This window comes from Triturus cristatus, chromosome 6 (genome assembly GCF_964204655.1).
Source record: "Triturus cristatus chromosome 6, aTriCri1.1, whole genome shotgun sequence".
In the NCBI taxonomy this organism is placed as follows: Eukaryota; Metazoa; Chordata; class Amphibia; order Caudata; family Salamandridae; genus Triturus; species Triturus cristatus.
This window is the reverse complement of record NC_140589.1, coordinates 900,053,611-900,073,711: the sequence shown is the minus strand read 5'-3', so window position 1 is coordinate 900,073,711 and position 20,101 is coordinate 900,053,611. Positions and strand designations below refer to the sequence as shown.

The 20,101-nt window shown below is 43.6% G+C and overlaps 1 protein-coding gene across 1 annotated transcript in view; it reads right to left on the bottom strand.

Annotated features, from left to right (window-relative positions):
• CDC40 (cell division cycle 40) overlaps nucleotides 1-20,101 on the bottom strand; it is a 386,639-nt gene that overhangs the window by 199,255 nt on the left and 167,283 nt on the right. Inside the window, exons 5-7 of the mRNA XM_085611551.1 lie at nucleotides 10,888-11,027; nucleotides 10,658-10,754; nucleotides 4,121-4,260 (exon numbers count right to left, since the gene is read on the bottom strand). Of these exons, the coding sequence (XP_085467677.1) occupies nucleotides 4,121-4,260; nucleotides 10,658-10,754; nucleotides 10,888-11,027 (377 nt within the window). The remainder of the gene's footprint in view (nucleotides 1-4,120; nucleotides 4,261-10,657; nucleotides 10,755-10,887; nucleotides 11,028-20,101) is intronic.

Sequence of the window (20,101 nt, the reverse complement as noted above, 5' to 3'; positions counted from 1 at the left end):
TCTTGAAGAAGAGTTTCCTACAGATAGCTTATTTTTGTCCAGACCCCCTCCTCGTGGGGGAAAAACGCCCAAGGTCACTGGAGAACAGTCACTTTCAAAGACAGTCTGATTAAAACCCTAGCAAAGCTCAGGGAAAACTGAGACATGAGCAAGGGGTGGATTTAGATGCCTCTGACAGATTGAAGAGGGTATTCCTTTCCCACTACCTGCCTGGATTCAATGACTTGAGAGTCCAAGTCCCTACCACTGAGGGTAGCATCATGGGGATGTTGTTACCCAACTAGATTCCCCTAACACCATAAAAACCTTACAAGGACTTGGATGGTTATCTTGGCCCCTCTAGTCACTGGCATCCAATTCCCACATGACAACCTAGGACTGGAGCATCAGAAAATGACACATCAGACATGCATTATCCAGACGATCTCCTCCATTCTCACTCTTCGCAGTGGTGGAAAAAGGCCTGTGTACATCTCCAGAGTGGCATCTCACTTCACTGGAGGGTAAGGTGCGTATAACCCCAGAAATAGAAAGCAGGATGGCCATGTTTTTGGGGAATTATGTCAGAGACCATAAAAAGCCATTGACTGCGCATGGCAGTCTTGTCAAGGTAAATTGCTTGAGATTATTGGCCCATCACTAAGATTATGGACATGGCCGAAAAGGCCAAAAAATCAGGGTCCCTGATCTCCCCAGAAATCTTGTTGGGTGGGCTCCCCAAGTAATCATCTTCTTAGGCAATTCTAATTGTGCTTTTTCTACTGAGCAGTGCATGTCACTCTTGATTAACGTTGACCCTATGCTTGGAGATCCGGCATCATCAGAATAAGTGGTGATTGCACATGGGAGCCTGCTCAGGGACCCATTCGTGATGCAACTAGGGAAATCTGTGGCAACGTTTACATCCCTGGATAAGGTGCAACTTCCCTGAAAAAGATTTTCACCCCTAAAGTTTTCATAGAGGTCGGTTGTGGTAGAGGGTGCTTGACTGGCCACATCCACTCCCAAGCCCCAAACAGAGGCTTAGGCTTGCAGCATGGTCAGTGGCAGGACCAATCTCATTTAGGGCCTTTCTTCCCCTCCAGGAGTTCTCAACATCACAGAGCAAGGAAATTCCCAAGGAACCAATTCTGGTAAGTGTTCTCCTTTCTTCCCAACTAAAAGTGGGAGGGCAGCTAGTGCGTTCTGTCCACGATTGGAGACGTGGAACGTCTGACATCAGAGTCCTGCAGAGATTTCAAGATTTTCAAACAGAGTTCTATGGCACTCGCGGCCAAGGCAAAAGACCTCAAACTCCAAGTTTCAAGCCAGGAAGCCTCAATCATTTCTCAGGAGGCTTACGAACCTCGAGAAAGATGACATTTCTCTAACAGTCATTCACCTGAACGGATTTGTCAGCAATTTTTTTGTGGTAGACAAAAGAGAGGGAGGCAAATGCTCAGTCATAAATTTGAAAGAGTTTAACGAGGGACTGCTCTACCGGCATTTCAAGAAGGAAGGTATCCACCGTCTCCTGCGGCACAGCGACTGAATGGTGCATCTGGACTTGAAATATGGTTACAGTACAGTCTCAATTGTTCTTCCAAACCCAGGTTTTCTGCAGTTTGTGGGAAGGCCAAACTTACGAATTTAAGACTCTCTCATTCACACTGTTTGGCAACCTTGTGCTTTACCAAGGTGCGAAGGTGAGCCATGGACAGCCTACGGGCCTGAGGGGTACGTTGCATCGTGTACCAGGATGACATGAACATCTGAAAATGTTTTCAAGACAAAATACTTTGTTGTGTGGGATTGCCAGGATAGTGGGCCTGCTGTCACTGTCCATACAGGTGATAATTATCAGCCTGCTTCATTACAGGGCCCTTCAGTTGAAAGCTTATCATCTTCGAAAGGGTCTAACATACTCTGAATTAGTGCGTTCGACAGAAGAGGCCAAGGAGTAGATGGAATGGTGGCTCACTCACATCGACGTGGAACGGGAGAGTGATCATCTGTTCTGATCTGGATATAATCATCGAGTCGGATGCCAGCAAAGTGGGTGGGGTGCAAGATGCAGCGAATTGTCTACAGGACAATAGTTCACTCAAGAACGACAGTTGCATATCTATTGTTTGGAACTTCTAGCAAACTCATTAGCAGTACGATGCTGAAACAAGAAAACTGTGCAGTGTTGAGTCTAGTTGAAAACGGACGTATAGGCAGTACGTTACCTCTAACACCTGGGGCGGTCAAATAGAAATAAGCTTCGGATCCTTACACAAGGCCAGTCATTCTCCCATGTCCACCCCCATCTGCCCGGACAAACGTTTTTCAGTAAAGTCGGAATACTTCCAGGTCGTCACCAATGATACAGCAGACTGGCATTCACAACGCACTCAAGAGAGGAGTCTTTATAATTGCATCCAAGGGTATTCAGGGAGCTAGAGAACAGATGGGGCCCATTCACAATGGACTGGTTTGCGTTGAGACTAGGTCATCAAGTGGACAAGAACTTCATTTGGAGATCAGATCCTCAGGCGACTGAGACAGATGCTTTCCTTCAGGACTGGAGCCAAGAGTAGGGATACAAGTTCTCCCCATCACAAATAATTACAAGATTGTCAGTGCAAGTCAGAAGACCGAGAGGAAATGTAGTGGTCACTACACCGATTTGGGGTATTAATTTTGGTGGAACTTTCTTTCTTGGATTCCCTCCTGAGGAGGTTACCTTCCACATTTCTAGAAGAACTAAATAAAATTCTAGTGTTTTCATTCCCTTCTTTTGATGATACCCCAAAACTGTGTATAGTTAGATTTATCAAGGCATATGAAGACATAGAGCGAATTTCACCCCCAAGTGAATGACAATTATTGATATCTATTGGCACGCCCTTTTAAGGTGGTGTCCTCTCCCACTATATTAAGATGAGTCAGATGGATCATTCATAAGGCAGGCTTCGATACTTCCATCTTTGGGGAGCACTCTGCCTGTGGAGCGACTGCTTCCAAAGCTTTTACACTTGGGGTTGCTTGGAGGATATTCTGAGTGGCGCTGATTGTTGTACGGACTCTACTTTTAAAAACGTTTACTCTAAACCAGTATTGACTATGGCTTCTTTGGTGGCGAATAAGCTTTGAATAAGCACAATCCCTGCACCCAGTATTGTATAGAATGTAGAATTTCATAGCTTTAGTAATGGAAAGTTTAAATTCTATTAAGGACACAGAGGTGGGGATTATTCCTACCAGTGGTCAGAAGCAAAAGTACTCCACCCAGGAATATAGCATGGGAATTAACAGAGGAGGGCCAATACGCTACGTATGGATTAGGTATTTCATTGCTCTGTTTTCTCCATGGATTGTTCAGCTTAAGATTGGCTTCGCACTTAACACTGTGTAGATCATCTATTGTTTATTAGTCGGATTGTACACTTAAATGCTGCTCAATAAACGTTTCGGCGAAGTATGTTGACGTTGTTTGTCTTGGTACGAAATAAAAATCAAAACAGGAAAGGAGTGGAATAGGAGGACAGCTTATGTTGCATGAAGAAAGATGGGGCATAGAACTCGATGGACTTTTGAGGAATTATGGACGAGATGATTGGATGTTGTTTTGGACTCTCATTTGCCCTGGGGCTTCTAGGAACGTTAATTTCTTTATGGTTTAATGTTGGCTGCAGTTTAATAAAGAATGATAGGATTAGCGAATTTAAAATTTCAAGTTACGAATGCTAGGAAATTGCCCTTTAAAGATGAAAAGATACCATAATCTAACTCTAAACCTAAATACAAATAAAAGCATGTAAATGGTTCCATCTCTGCTTGTTTGCTGTCCTGAAGTTAATGCCTTTAGGTACTCCGGCACAGCAGAATTCAATTAGACTTACTAATTTACTAACAAAACCTGTACATGGCAAACAAATTAAGTGTTTGACTAATGATCCTGTAATTGCAAATAGCATAAAAAGGGGCCCATCATTTAGGACATGTGTAGCAAACCTACAAGTCAAGTAACATCTTACAGAGTCACATATTACAAAATATATCTTACACATGGGTTCCGCAGCACCAATAGTAAAGGCACCCTATAGTATAAAACACATTCTAAATAACTATATTATTCATAATAAGAAATGCATACCTTTGTATGTCCTGACCAAACAAAAATCTGTTTCTTGGGAAGGTAACATTTGTCAGGTGGTTCTGAGGACCGCAGGTTAACACCAACATCTTGTGGAATATGAAGATAAGATCTGCCCTGATAGTCATACATTTCTTTGACTATAAAAAACGAGGAAGAAAAAGATGTTAGGTTAAAACATTGCACTCTTTAAATGTCAGTTCTGCACTCAGTACTGTATGATCCAATGCACTGAACAAAACAAGAATACTGTATGAGATTTGAGTTATTCTGTATACATATGTTCCCTTTACTTACCCAATATAACCTCTCTTGTAAAACTTTACAAGGCAGAAGAGCACTGATTTTGTAAAGTGCATTCGGGTCCTGCATTTCAACCATCAGCAGCCATAAACTGCGCTTTTTTCACAACAAATTTGATTGCATTTTGATAACACATCAAGGCCTGACCTGCCCACATATATATGCAAGACAATAATTAACAAAAGTATCTTTATGATGGGGATACAAAAAACAGGGACAGACCTTCCTAAACCGCCCCCCAGAGCCCCACATGCCTCAGACAATGCCCCAAACCAAGTACATTATTAGTTTCCAGTTCACGTCTTCAAGGTTCAACCCCATAGGACTGTATTTCGGTGTCAATGTGAGCCGTGGCAGTCTGCACTGGTGCCAAGATTATACCACGATAATCTGCCTAACACTGCCATATCTTTGCGTGTTTTTGAGGGCTACCACTTGCCTGGAAGAAGGCAAATTCCAGACCCATACAGTGATCCATTGCCTTCTTCCACACCCCCACCAATGTCGGCGTGGCTGCCTTCCACATTTTGCAATGTCCCTTTTTGCTAGGATAATCCACAAAAATAAGTCTCTTATAACTGTTCCCGCTAATCTCCTCTGTAATATGCATAAGGATCATTTTAGGCTCAAATGGGACAAGAGAGGACTTCTGCAAGACAGGAAGCCACCCCCGCCAAAAGCGCCGCAATGCTGCACAACTCCACACACTATGTAGGAAGGTTCCTTCCACCACTCCACACCGAAGACACAAGGAAGAAGCAATGGCACCCATCTGCCACAAGCGGTGCCTTGTATATGATGCCCGGTGCAAATATTTAAATTGGATCACACGAAGACAATGGGAAATAGCTATAACCCGGGGAGCTGCCAGGGCCTCAGTCCAGTCTTCTTCATCTAGATTACCAATATCTTCTTGCCAGGCTGTCCGTAGGCTCAGTAATGTGGTGGAGCTGTTTGTGATCGAATTTTGGTAGATTTGTGTAATTTTATGAGCACCTAGATCCCCCATTAGTAATTTGCCCTCCAGCGAGCTAAACTCTGGCAGTTCCAAGAGGTCACATTTGTAGGGGAATATAGTGTGGCGGAACTGTACCTATAAAGTTAGCTACGATGGAGCGGATATTCAGTTTGCAGCTCTTGAAATGGTTTTAGGACAGTTCCCTTCATAATGTCTCCCAGTGCAGACACCCCAATAGCATCCCATCGTTGAAACCCTAGCAATGCGGCCACCTGCCAGAGAAACACCCAGCAACAGTGGGGTCCCCCACGTCAGTCTTTCCCAACACCCCATCCGCCGGAAGGTTTGCCTCCATACGCAAATTACCACCTGGGTCACCGGGGGAAGAAGTCTAGCCCTCTATTACTATAGAGAAGATCGAGGAGTGCTGAGTCCCCCATCACCCACGTCTCTGCAGTGCCAGCTGGATCATTTTGGGCATTATACCACCAGTCACTGATATTCAATAAGGAGACGCAGCATAATAGGATTGTAGGTCTGCTGCATCGATGCCCTCACAGTACATGGACAGGAAGCATGTCCTGAGAGCAACACGTGTAGCACCCCCAATAGAAACAGATTTAGAACCGTGTTAATCTGTCGGAACCACGTGGGAGGAATAGTATTGAGGAAGTTCTGAATTCGGTACAGCATACGTGGCAGCGAGATCATTTTAAAGATTGCCGAGCGGCTGAGCAAAAATTAGGGCAGCGGGAACCATACTTTCACTTCACCCCTAACGTGTGACAGAAATGGGCCTAGACTGCAGGACCATGAGAGGGTAGGGTCTGGGGAAACAGTCTGCGGCCAGCGATAAACTGAACGCCCATTCCAGGCCACCAGCGGCACCACCCACAGGGAATACCACCAACTTCCTCACATTCATATGTCGGTGGTCTCACCGAAGACCTGCATTATCTGCAGGATTCGAGGGTCAGACGTTGCTGAATCTATAAGAAAGAAGAGCGCATCTGCATAAAGTGCTGGCCTATCGGAGAGCTCCGTAGGCCACTTGATGCCTAGCACCAGAGTATCTATCCTCAATCAGTAAGCCAACGGTTGCATAGCAAGGGCAAATAGGTGCGGGACAATGAGCACCTTTGACTAGTGCCCAAATGAATGGGAAAGAGGGCGGATAGCGCCCCTGCACCTCGAACAGAAGCAGACAAATCAGTGTAGGGACGGCGGATAAAGGAGAGGAACCGTGGGCCCAGATTAATAGACTTTAGAAGAGTGAATAAATATTCCCATCTGAATCAAAAGCCTTGTTGATATCGGCTAATAGTACCGCCACCTGTCTGCCCAATCAATGCACCAAGGCCAATGCGTTGTGGAATCCTCGGATAATAAACTGCACTTTTTTGACATTCGCGAAGAAATAGAGAGTAGGCAAGTTCTCGCACTTAAGTACAAATAAATGAGTCAAACTGAAAGGGCATGACAATGTGTTGCATCAAAACAGAAGACTAGAATTGTAATGTTATAAAAGTAAGAGCAGTTTCACCTGCATTCTCTACAGGGTTTTAGCACTGTGACTATTTGGATTTTCAAAGCAGTGCCATGACTATACACCAAGGAAAAAGAAGAAAGTGATGAGGATTTTGGATGGCTTCTCTGTCAGACCTGGCATCAGACCGGCTATCACAATATTAAAAATACACTGCTGTTTTGATGCTCTGAACAAAATGCCAACTGACAGTTTTGCTAACTGACCATAAATGAACAGGTCAAAGACTAGAGTGGCTCATTTAGATCAAACAGGCTGAGCTAAACTCATCTGAAGAGGTAGTTAACTTTCAATTGTTCGCAGCATGTGGGAATGTATGCCACATGCAGTAAGGCAAAATGCGCGCTGTCATCTCTTCCACATTCACTGAACCCACCGCTACACATAGCTGCATACAGTTGAGTTCTATAGCAATAGTTCAGATGGAGGATAAATAAAAGCTGTTCCTTAACTCTGGCTAAAGTAGGGGGTCATTATAAATGAAGGTAACCAATGGAATTTAGAGTATAAAAAAGGGGTGAGTAACTAACACTGCATTGCAGCAGCCTCGAATTTCAACAAAGGTGAAAATCATAAAGGAGAAATATATATCTCCCCAGCATGGGTCCGCTTAAAGGATTTTTTTTTTGTTAGATGGTCAAGCCGATCAGGCAGCGCCTTTGAAAATCTATTTAAGTACTGCATCGGGTGGATCCCAGCAGCTGCCTTGTGTACATTATTTGTTATGTACAAGCTAGTGAAAAGTGTGCACATGCTCTTCAATTCTGGGGAATCGATGAAATAGCATTTTGAAATGGAGATGATCTTATGGGCTATTGATACCTTGTAAACAAGCCAACTAGGTCCATTACCTTTACAGATAACAGGATTTGAATGGGGGATCTCACATACTTCTAAAGGGAAGTAAATGGGTTTGCAGCTATAGTACAGCTTGAAAGATCTGGTCTCAAAATTTGTAAGGACTACATAAATTCCGATATATTACAAAAGTGAGGTCACCCTAGAAAAATCATTGGATGTAATAGTCTGGTCATGACCAGAACTAGGATTCCTGATGGACAGGGCCTTCTGAATTAAATGCCAGGTGTCCAAGTTCTCAGATAATGCATGCATGTTCATCATCCCTGAATATAAACACTCCACACTTCTTGTTGGAGCACACACATGCCTATGAATCAATCAATCAATGAAGCGCAAATTGATGATAGGCACTTGTTGAAGGGTAAATGTCTTTCTCTGTGCGCAACACTGTTGCCTGAGGTGGCCAACCTAACAAAGGAAAGCTGTCTGAACTTAACCCAGAGCAAGATAAGACTAAACAGACATAATGATCTCTCTCTGCTATCAGGCACTGGACGAAGATGAATGTGAGCTGCCACTACTTAGTGGTGTGTAATCAACTCCACATGACACACATGCACAATCTATGACCTTCTTGTTTGAACGCAGTTCGAGCCTGCATGCTCATGAAGCTAGAGTTATTCCAACTAATTTTCTTTTTTAAACTACAGGCCAACGGATATCAAACATTCAGTTGAAGACTTTTTGAGATTAGATTAACAACAAAATAGAATAACCCTCTGTGTATGGTTTCAACCTGAAGCATAGATGCCTCAGCCAACCAAATGTATACTACACCTGAAATAGCTAGACTGAATACCACAAGCACAGGAGCTTACATGAAGAGGGGTCGATCACTTCACTGGAATTTGAACAACAATCTGCAAATTGCTAATTTATCTGTACAACTAATGTATTGCAAGAACACTCTCTGGTAGACTGTGACACTTAGAAGATGTCAGGCTTTAACAAAGCCAGAGTAAACTATAAGGGCATACACCACAAGAAAATTAGCAATTTTTCAGACAAACCAACATTCAATGTGGAACTTACTGCCAACACAGTACGGACCTTCAGTTTTGAAAAATCAGAAAGTTTAGATAACTTCTTCGAAACAATCCTTTTACATAATTGCACCCAAATACTGGAACTTACAGCCAACAGAAATGAAACTAGTCTCAGATATTCCACTCCTTCATAAACTGCTCAAAACTTTCCTCAGAGTAATATCAAAAAAAGTAAACCTAATCAGCCCCGCGCCACTCCACAATTTACACTCCGCCACCGGCATTAAGAATTATAACCAAGATATTATATTGTATTGTAATTGCATTTATATAGCACTTACTTCCCCTGACGAGGCGTTGGAGCGTTTTTTTGGCAAGTAGCACGGTACTACGGAACCCATAAAGGATTAGTGGTGAATTGGTATGGTGAAATATGAAAGCAATTTGAGTGGTGTATATGTTAGTCAGCTATTTGGATTGAAAAGCATAGTGGAGGAATAGAAGAGGGAAAAAAGGTTTGCATTTGTATAGCGCTGGTTACCCCTGAAGAGGTGTTGAAGCCCTTTTTCCGAGAGCAGAACTCTACTCCGAAACCCATAAAGGATTAGTGGTGAATTAGTATAGTGAAATATGAAAGTAATTTGAGTGGTGGATATGTTTGTCAGTTATAAAAAAAAGTGTAAAAGTGAAGAAAAACATCTGTCATATACTACCAGTTCTTCCCCTTCCTAAATGCTAATCCTTTTCCAATGTTTGGGAGGGACAAGTAAAGGTTTGGCCTTTCTCACTTTAACAAATTATATCCAGGTCAAGTTTGAAGCCATGTCTGCCCTCCTGATACCAATACCCCATCCACACCCAAACATGTTGGGGATTGTGAGGATCCCCATAGTTTCAGATTTACTGTGGAGATGTCTGAGAAAATAGCCACACTACGGAAGCATTTATTTTTTTCTACCAAAACATGTGCTGTACATTAAAGGTTGGCTTATTTTCTTAAAATTGTAACAAACAAAATGTTTTCCCAGCTTTATGGAACAAGCTGGTCAAAGGGCAGCCAAAATATAGATGGTGGTGGACATGTGAGAAAAAGAGGCCTTGTACAGGGATTCCCAGTTTATTTCTATACAACATAAACCTTTGAGGTCTCCCAACTGGGAAAAGAACCCGGGGTGATACAGATTACCAGTTCTCCATGGAAGCTGGAATACAGATGTTAAGTACACATTAAATAAAGGAGCCAATTTTTCCCAAACTACTTTTTCTACTTTTGGATTGAAAACAAAAGCTGTTTAGAATTTAGGGACCTTTGAGGTATTGGGAGGAGGGCTGACTGGAGTTGGTTTGGCGATACGAGCGACAGGGTAGTGGAAGAGTTTATACACACACATCTGAATCTGCTCCGATAAGGGAGCTAAAATTCAGATGGTTTAGTAACTGAATTCTGTTCACTATAAAATACAGAGAGCAATCAAGTTCTAGAATCAAACAAAGACAAAACCTCAAATTTGACTTGTATTTTCACCTTTGCATTTGGATTTACAACATGTGAACAAGATTTACTAGCAACAAGGACGATTCTTTTTATCTTGTTGAAAAGTAAGGCATTCGTATTTCTGAGACCAGGGTTTAAGTCTAATGCATTTGGAACGCTTTCAATACATTAATCAGAACTGCTATTAAAGCTATGGCAATCAAGGTTAATTTGTAAACTATAGATCTTGAAAACATGCCATCAAGTGAACTGAGTTTTGATAGTCAACATATATTTTTCATTACAAACTATATCTAACTGGGATGCCGAAAACACATTCCTAAAGGGATGTTTAAAAATTATATATAACTAGGATACAGAAAACACATTCCTAAAAGGATGTCATTACCATGTAAAATAGTCTTCTCATCTGCTGGCTTCTCATCCTCATGTTTGCCTTTCTTCTGTCTCTTTGCTGTAATTTCATCAAGCTCTTTCTGTTGCTCCTAGGAAAATATAAACATTTTCTTTGACAAAAAAAAAAAGAACATTTGATATTCCTCGTAGGACATCTTGCTAACCATAATCATGTTATACTTTAGATGTGAATTACGCTTGACAAATGTAATAACTACCTACCTCTGACGGTTTAGCCACATCTTTTTCATCAACATATTTTGCCCATGGTCCCAGAAAACCATCAATGCAAGATGCATCGCTTCCTTTCAGTTTCCTCCGCTTTTCAGTTTTCTTCTGTCCAGATTCAAACACTGTTAACCCTGAAAGAAAGGAACACAATTTACAATGTTTTCGATGCTTAAAAAGTTCAATATCATTTGTTAACTTCATCCAAGATGCAAAGCTTATAATTTAAATAAGGGCTGATGTGCACTTTGGCTGTCGATCTAGGGCTAGCAACATCACCTACAGAGGTAGTATTTTTTGTCTAGCCCTAGACAAGCTCCAAAAAAACAGGCTGAAAAAAATCACAGAGGAGTAGATGAAACATGCAGGGGAAAATGGCAGCAGGCTGAGCAGCAAGGTCCTTGGGTTGCGCTTTTCAATAGGATCAATGCAGAGGGTGAAGCCTTCTTCAGTTGTCAATGATAAGAAAATCGTGGAAAAAAGGTTAATGCAATACCAATTTAACTCAAAGCTAACAAACACATTTACTGATTGAATAAACTATCAGGATGCATTCCCAAAGGAAGCAATTCCCAAAGTGCATCCCAAAACTGTTGCAGATCATCGTTCCGAGAAGACTTCAATAGATGATTAGTGCACACTTATTCTCACAATCAAGATAGAAGTTCACTTCCATGAAGTTGTCAGCAAAAGTCAACTCAAAAATTAGTCTCTATAACAGAAATGGAAAAACCGATGACATGCATGAGTCCAAGATTGTGAAGAAGGAAGAGGTGGTAACTTTCCCTCTCAAATGATCCATGGGTTCACCAGACAAACACCTCAGAGTTAAGATAAAGAAGAGTCCAAAAACAGGGGTAAACTCAACCTATACATCTTTGAGCATGCAGGAGGAGTAGGGAAAAATATAAGACTGGGTTCTCCTCGCAAGCCCACACTATCTTCCAACCCAGCTGTGTCACATAAAAAGTCATCAAGATTGGCACCCCTGCCGATTTGTTTGACAGGCTCACAGTCTTCCGTGGCTCTAAACAAATCTGCAGGCAGGACACAATCAGACTGGAGGTTAAGACGTGTAAATTATTTTTAAAAACCACACAAGGCAACAGGCCTTATTCATCTTTTCTCCTAATATCTGGAACAACATCCCTGTGCCCATCTGCACTGCACCAACTGTGATATAATTTACGAAACAGCGGAGGGCCCAGTTATTTAAAGAACGCCAGGTCATAATGCAGCAAGAAAGTCTGTAAGAAACCAACTACCCCTACCATCACACTGACAATATCCTTCTGTTCATGTACAGCAATTCTCAGCCTTTCCCCTAAATTCACACTATACAGATAGAATTAAACTAATGTATACATAGTTTGGCTATTTGAACAGACCATCCAGACTGACTGGATTGTATATTTGTCACGACCTTTAGTAAGTACATTGGGTGTGCTTCTGGAAAATAGACCAAGACCCATTTAGCCCAACTATTTGTATGCAAATGTTCTGTTCCATTACAAATAAATGTGGTCTACGCCTCTGGATACATTTATTAAAATGATACTTTTTCATTCTGATCCCAGCAGTAAGAGACTGCATTGCTCTTGGCAGCTGTCGCATTCAGAGCCTAATGATAAAAACCTCAAGGCCTACCATAAACTTCTCCCATTAGACCGAATAATAATCCGAGGTTCTTTATGGCAGAAGAGAAAGCTAGAGAAATGTGAATGAAGCAATAACAGGAAGAAATATGTGGAAGAATCCGACATGGTAGAATGAGGGAGAAACACCAAAAATGCCTAGTTCAACCGATTTCTACTTGGAGGGGGCTGTCGCTTCGTGAACTTTGATCTCCACCACAAATATTTTTTTGCCTTTTTTAACTTTAGATTTTGGAGTCACCTTGATTTAGGTTAAGTTAGAGAGACAGCCTACAACGAAAAACAATAAAACGTAATAGCCAGAGCATTGTGGGAATGAGGTTTTCGAGGATCAGTGCCGATGAACAGATTTGTGGGCGGAGGAAAATAACTGAAGTCAGGCACAACTTAAGTTATGGGGGGCGGGGGGTAGCATTCAGATAATAGGGAAAAGATAAATTTGTCGAGGGAAATGTTTGAAGGGCTCTGTATGAACAGTTTTTTTTGCTGCTAAATTAGGCAGATACACTACGGTTCTGAAACTTTGGTTAACATGCAGGCCTTTGCTCAATGTCCTTTATCAAATATGATAAACATTGGGTCAAAGGAAACCACATGAGCTTTCCATCAGAATATGTCTGAGCAAAATCATGCCGGGAAGCAAGCCACTATTATTCATTATTAGTGCCAATGTCTTACTTGTGCAATAAATCAATTTTTATTCAAAAGAATTACAGCTGCTACAATTGTTAATATATCAATATAGGTTTGTGGTGGGGTCATGTGCTGATGAATGTATTAGGAGGGGGACAATATAGTTTTCTGAGTAAATGTAACATGTTCCCATGTACATTTAGAAGCCCATATGTTACACTTTGCATGCTTGGCGTGGGTTTTTACCTGCATTTTTGCCTTTGCCTCATGTATTTTACTGTGTGTTGGACTTCGTTTTTGCTGGTCCAGATGCTTTGGGCACTTTGACACTGCTGTTCAGTGCCAAAGTGCAAGTGCTTCCTCTGTAATTTGTTGCCATGGATTAGTGTTTCCATAATTGGCTTACTTGATTTACTAGTAAGTCCGTAGTACAGCGCACCGTGTGTGCCCAGAGCCTGTAAATCAAATGCTGCTAGAGGGCCTGAAGCACTGATTGTGCTACACAAATAAAACAGCTTTGCAAAAGGTTCTCTGACCTACCACTGCAGTGTGTGTGCGCAGTCTAGCACTGCCATGTCGAGTTGGCAACTGCACCCACTTGCCAGACTGTAACCTTCCCTTTTCTTAAATGCAAGTCACCCCTAAGTTAAGCACAAGGTATCCCTGTGGGAAGGGTGCTGTGTATGTGATATGTGCGACATGTCCTGATAGTGATATACTGCCAATTTAGTTTTCACAATTGAAAGGCTATCTGTCCCATAGGAGTTTACTTATAACGACTTATAAATTATAACAACTTATAAGTATAACTGCTCATGGGAACAAGATAGGAAAGTGGAGTTTGATATGCCTGAACTCCGAATGTAAATATGCATCTTGAAGTAAGGATGATTTTTATATTCTGGGTTTGAAAAAAAAACACTTTTAGAAAGTGGGTATTTTCTCGCTTGGCCAGTGTGCCTTGGCTAGGTTTATTGACTGCCTGGCTTTGGAGTGACAGGGGCTGGAGATGTGCATTCGAGGGGGGGGGGGGGGGGGGTCCTGCCTTTCCAGGGTGAGTCAGGGCTGGGCTGAATAGACCTGGGCTGCACTTGGAGGACAGGGAGGAGATTTCCTTCACACCTGAATGGGCCACGGTCAGCCTTGGACAATGCGCTCTCCACCTCCTGTCAGGAAGGTGGGCCAGGGAGGAAAGAACTGTTTTTGCCGAGTACAGACACTCTCTGCCACAAGGGAACAAAGGAAGTTTGACTATAAAAAAAAAGGGGCTCAGACTCCAGACTTTTAGATTACTTATGGAATTCAAGAAGAACCTCTGCCAAGGAGAAGAGCTGGGAAAAGCTGAAGGAGAAGTACTGTCCCTTTGCTGTGTGCTGTCTGGGGTTGGCCTGCAGTAGCAGTTTCTGCCAAGGAGAGGAACTTTGCTTTTTTTAACAGAGTTTTATTTAGCGCGTACTTGACAAGAATCGGGTATCAGAGCACTTACATAGCACCAGTTGCATGACATGAGGACACATTCATTTTTGTTAGGCACGGGGAGATTAAATGATTTGCCCAGAATCACAGGATGTTCAGAGTCATTGTCGAGACTTGAACCCATTTCCCCAGATTCATGGTAGACCGCCCTAGCCATTAGGCCAAGTCCTCTTCCCCTGTGTGTATTCTGCTTGACAAGTATCTCCAAGGGCTTGCCCCCTGTTCAAGAAGTCTCAGGAACAGCAAAGACTTCACCATACCTCTGGGCACCGTCTCTGGAACCGCGATTTTCAGTTGCCACAGAGAAGAGCAGCCGACTCCGTCACCGAGTCCGTCGCTGGTTCCGTGTCCTGAAGGCCCCGCAGAAGGCACCGCTACACTCCGCTTCGCAACCCTATTTTCACCGATGCCGCTGAACGAGCGTCTCCAAGCAGCTGCTTGCACCGTGTCCTGTGGGCACCACACTGCACCGCCTCACATCACTCTGCCTCCCAGACCTCACCAACACCATCGCTGCCTGCCCAAACATTGACCAGCTCAGTCGCCTGCACTGTGACCTGCCAGCACCGCATTGAGCACCGCCTCACTCCACATCGCAGCCCTGGTCTCACGGACCCCATTGGTCGACCGTCACCAAGCCACTGCATGCACCACGCCGTGAGGGTACTGCACGCTGCACCGCTTCACTTCACAGCGCAAATACGACGGTTGCTCTGACCGAGTCGAACCAATGGGATCGGTTAAAATGAAAAAGGTACTGTCTACGAGTCTGTTGATGCTATAGCTGACCCGTACAGATGCAGCCGGCTGGAACTGTTAGACGCTGTCGTTTGCAGCATCACGGTAGCCCCGGTCGGGCCTACCGACTCGGAAGAACTGTGTTTCAGAGATATTTCTGCAATTTAAAGGTTACCTTGCAAAATACCTATTTTTTTCAGTACTGTATGTTGGATTTTTGTCGTTTTTGGTCTTGCTTGGTTAGATAAAGATTTGCTTTTTTTCTGAACTGGTGTGGTGTCTATTTGTAGTGTTTTCACTGTGTTACAGTAGGCATGCACAAATGCTTTACACACTGCCTCTGATTTAAGCCTGTCTGCTCGTGCCAAGCTACCCAGGGGGTGTGCAAGGGTTATTTTAAAAGTGTATACCCCTTACCCTGAATAGGAAGAAGGGTCCCTACTTGGATAAAGGTGCAAACCTTTGTCAACTAGAGACCTCCATTTCTAACACCATACAATGTTCTTTAATTAGTAGCTTAGAAGTCTTAGTGGGCAAAGTCACACTTGCTAATTTATAGCACAAGGTGCTGGTTGACTTTTATTTGAAACTGGCAACATCATTGTTGGGAATGGGTCACTGCACCCGAGCCAAAAGTTGGATGAAGTTGGTTACTAGCCTCCTTCTCTTCAATGGATCAATGTGGTTGCTCCTTGAATTCTCTTAATTTATCACATAATGTGAAATGGATGCAGTGTTAAATGGATTACACGGACTGACAAATTAGGGTGAAATCTTCTGTGATGTTTAACAGGGTTTTGTTATTATATAATAATATAATTAAATATTATATTGAGAAACAAATCGAGGAATGTGTACTAGTCAGCCCAAGTCTGTACTCCTTACTGCTTGGGATGCATTTACCATTTTCATTAAAGGCTATGTCATATCTTCTGGCATTTGCAGACTGCAGCAAAGGAAGGAATATGCTACTTACCAGTATGCATCTGTTCTTGGCATGTAGAGCTGCAGATCTACACACTTGTGCATAGATCACCATCTGGTGTTGGGCCCGGATGTTTGCAGTTTGTTTTTCCTGTTGGAAAGTCTTTGGAATTCACGAGTTCGGTGACTCCTCCCTTGGATCGTATTGCGCATGGGCTTCGGCTCCATCCTCAGATTGTTTTTCGCCAGCAGGGAAAGATGGAGCGTAGTAATAACAGTGAAGATGCCCATGTGTGTGTTATCTAAATAAGATAAGCTGGAACAGATACAGGTAGCCGGGGAGGCGGGTGGGCATGTGTAGATCTGCAGCTCTACATGTCAAGAACAGATGCATACTGGTAAGTACAATATTCCGTTTGAGGCATATGAGCTGCAGATTACACACTTGTGCATAGATTATATAGCAGTACCCACCGTTAGCGGCGACCACCCGTATCTGTTGCAGTGGTTTGAAATAATTTTTTGAGTACAGCCTGGCCCACACTAGCTTGTTGCTTAGTTTGCACATCTACACAATAGTGTTTGGTGAAAGTGTGCGGTGTTGACCATGTAGCTGCTTTGCAGATATCATCTAATGGGATGTTCCCTAGAAAAGCCATTGAAGCCCCTATTTTACGTGTAGAGTGGGCTTCAGGGGGAACGGATAGCGTTCGTTTTGCTTTATGGTAGCAAATTTGAATACATTTGACAATCCACCTAGCTATCCCCGACTTGGAGATGGGGTTCCCCTTGTGTGGTGGAGAGAAAGAGACAAACAGTTGTTTGTTCTTACGGAAAGGTTGTGTTCTCTCGATGTAGTAGAGTAAGGCTCGTTTGACATCTAGTGTGTGAAGAGCTCTTTCTGCAACAGTTTGTGGTTGCGAGAAGAATACTGGTAGTTCTACAGATTGGTTTAGGTGAAAAGGAGAAATGACTTTGGGGAGGAATTTTGGGTTGGTACGGAGAACCACCTTATTATGGTGCATTTGTAGAAAAGGTTCTTGAATAGTAAATGCGTGTATCTCACTGACCCTTCTGAGGGAAGTGATGGCTACAAGAAAAGCGGTTTTCCATGTTAGGAATTGAAGTTCACATTTGTGTAGGGGTTCAAAAGGAGGTCCCATTAGTCTGGTGAGAACAATATTTAGGTTCCACACAGGTGAGGGTGGCACTCTGGGGGGAATTATTCTTTTAAGGCCTTCCATGAAGGCTTTAATGGCAGGCACTCGAAAGATTGAGAGATGTTGCCTGTTTTGTAGGTAAGCTGCTATGGCTGCGAGGTGTAGTCGAATGGACATATAGGCTAGATTGCACCTTTGTAGGTGGAGTAAGTAGCCTATGATGTGTTGAATGGACACATCTAGTGGATTGATGGTGTTGTTATGACAATAGATAACAAAACGTTTCCACTTGGCGGCGTAGCACGCTCTAGTGGTAGGGCGCCTAGCTTCTTTGATGACGTTCATACAGTCAGGAGGAAGATTTAGGTACCCGAATTCTAGGATTTCAGGAGCCAGATCGCAAGGTTGAGCTGAGCTGGGTCCGGGTGTCTGATCTCTCCATGGGTCTGGGTTAAGAGGTGTGGAGAGAGGCGTAATTTTTGATGTGGTACTACCGATAGTTCCAGTAGTGTGGTGTACAACGGTGTCTGGCCCAAGTTGGCGCTACTAATAATAATGTGAGGGAGTGCTGTTGCAGTTTGCGCACTAATGGAATTAGTGGGAGAGGCGGAAAAGCGTACGCAAATCTGCCTGACCAGTTCATCCATATCCCATTGCCTTTGGACAATGGGTGTGGGTATCTGGTGGCGAAGCTTGGGCATTTTTTGTTTTCGTGGGTGACGAAGAGGTCTATCTGTGGATGCCCCCACATTTGAAAGTATGGGTGAAGAACTTGCGGGTGAAGTTCCCACTCGTGGAGTTGTTGTGTTTGTCTGCTGAGTAGATCTGCTATAGTGTTTTGTACTCCTGGGACATGCTGGGCTAGGAGAAAGATTTTCCGCGGTATGGCCCATCTCCATATGCTCTATGCTAATTGAGAGAGCTGTGGAGAGTGTGTCCCGCCTTGTTTTTGAATATAATACATGGCTGTCATGTTGTCTGTGCGGATTAGGACTGCTTTGCCCAAAATTTGTGTCTGAAAGGATTTTAGGGCTAGGAAGATCGCTAGTAACTCCAGATGATTGATATGGAGTAGCTTCTGTTGAGGTGACCACTTGCCTTGCATGGTGAGATGTAATAGATGAGCTCCCCAGCCGTAGAGCGATGCGTCTGTTAGTACTATCTGTGGAACCGGGTCCAGGAACGGTCGACCTTTGGAAAGGTTTGTGGTAGTCCACCACTGCAGAGAGCGATGGGTACGACCGTCTACCAACACCAGATCTGTTAATTGACCCTGGGCCTGGTTCTATTGGTGCGCTAAGCACTCTTGGAGAGGACGCATCTGGAGTCTTGCGTGAGGTACTATGAAGATGCAAGAGGACATCATCCCTATTAGTTGCATGGACACCCGAGCTGGAAGGGGGTGTTGTGCTATAAATTTTGCGCGCAGAGCCTGGATGCTTGCAATCCTGGCAGGATTGGGATAGGCGAGCGCTTTTGAGGTGTCTATAGTGGCACCTAGATATTGTTTTATGTGGGATGGGTGGAGATGGGAATTTTCGTGGTTTACCGTGAAGCCCAGCTGATGAAGTAGCTGGATGGTGGTGTGTGTGTGTTGTACACACTGATTGTATGAACTGGCTTTTATTAGCCAGTCGTCTAGGTAAGGGAAGACGTGAATGTGTTGTCTTCGCAGATGTGCTGCCACCACTGCTAGGCACTTGGTGAATACTCGTGGTGCGGTTGTGACTCCGAACGGGAGCACTTTGAATTGGTAGTGGTGGCCCGTCCACTACAAATCTGAGGTACTTCCTGTGGGCCTTGTGCACTGGAATGTGGAAGTAAGCATCTTTTAGGTCCAAAGTGTTGAGGAAGTCGTTTTGGGAAAGTAGCGGAAGTACCTGCTGAAGCGTTACCATATGAAAGTTGTCTGAGTGTATGTATTTGTTTAGGGGCCGAAGGTCTATGATGGGCCTTAGAGTTTCGTCCCTTTTTGGTATGAGAAAATACAGGGAGTAGACCCCCATATTTTGTTGGTTGGTTGGAACATGTTCTATTGCCTCCTTGTCTAGGAGGGAGATTACCTCCTGCTTGAGTAGCCGTAGAATTTATGGTGACATCGGGCGTTGTCTGGGTGGAATGTTTGGGGGGGTAGATGTTAGTTCTAGGCAGTAGCCTGGCGAAATTATTTGTGTTACCCATTTGTCTGAGGTGATGGTAGTCCAGACAGGAAGGAAATGATGGAGTCTGCCCCCGACCGGAGTGTGATGGTCTGGGGGAAGTCATTGGGGATGCGCGGTGGCAGAGCGGGCGGTATTTGTTTTGCCTCTGCCTTTGTTATTGTTGCCCCTGTAGCCGCCTCTTTGGTAACCCCTTGTAAATGTGGACTGAGTAGGGGATTTGTATGCAGTGGAAGCGGAGTCTGAGGAGTAGCCTCTGGATGTGCTCCGAAAGGAAGAGCGGCGAAAGGAGCGTCTGGGAGGGTGAGATTGTAAGGCTCCCATGGATTTTGCCGTGTCCGTGTCCTTTTTCATTTTCTCCATGGCGTCATCCACTTTGGGGACAAACAGATGTTCCTGGTCAAAGGGATGGTTGAGGATGGAGGCTTGTACCTCCGGTTTAAAACCTGATATCCTTAGCCAG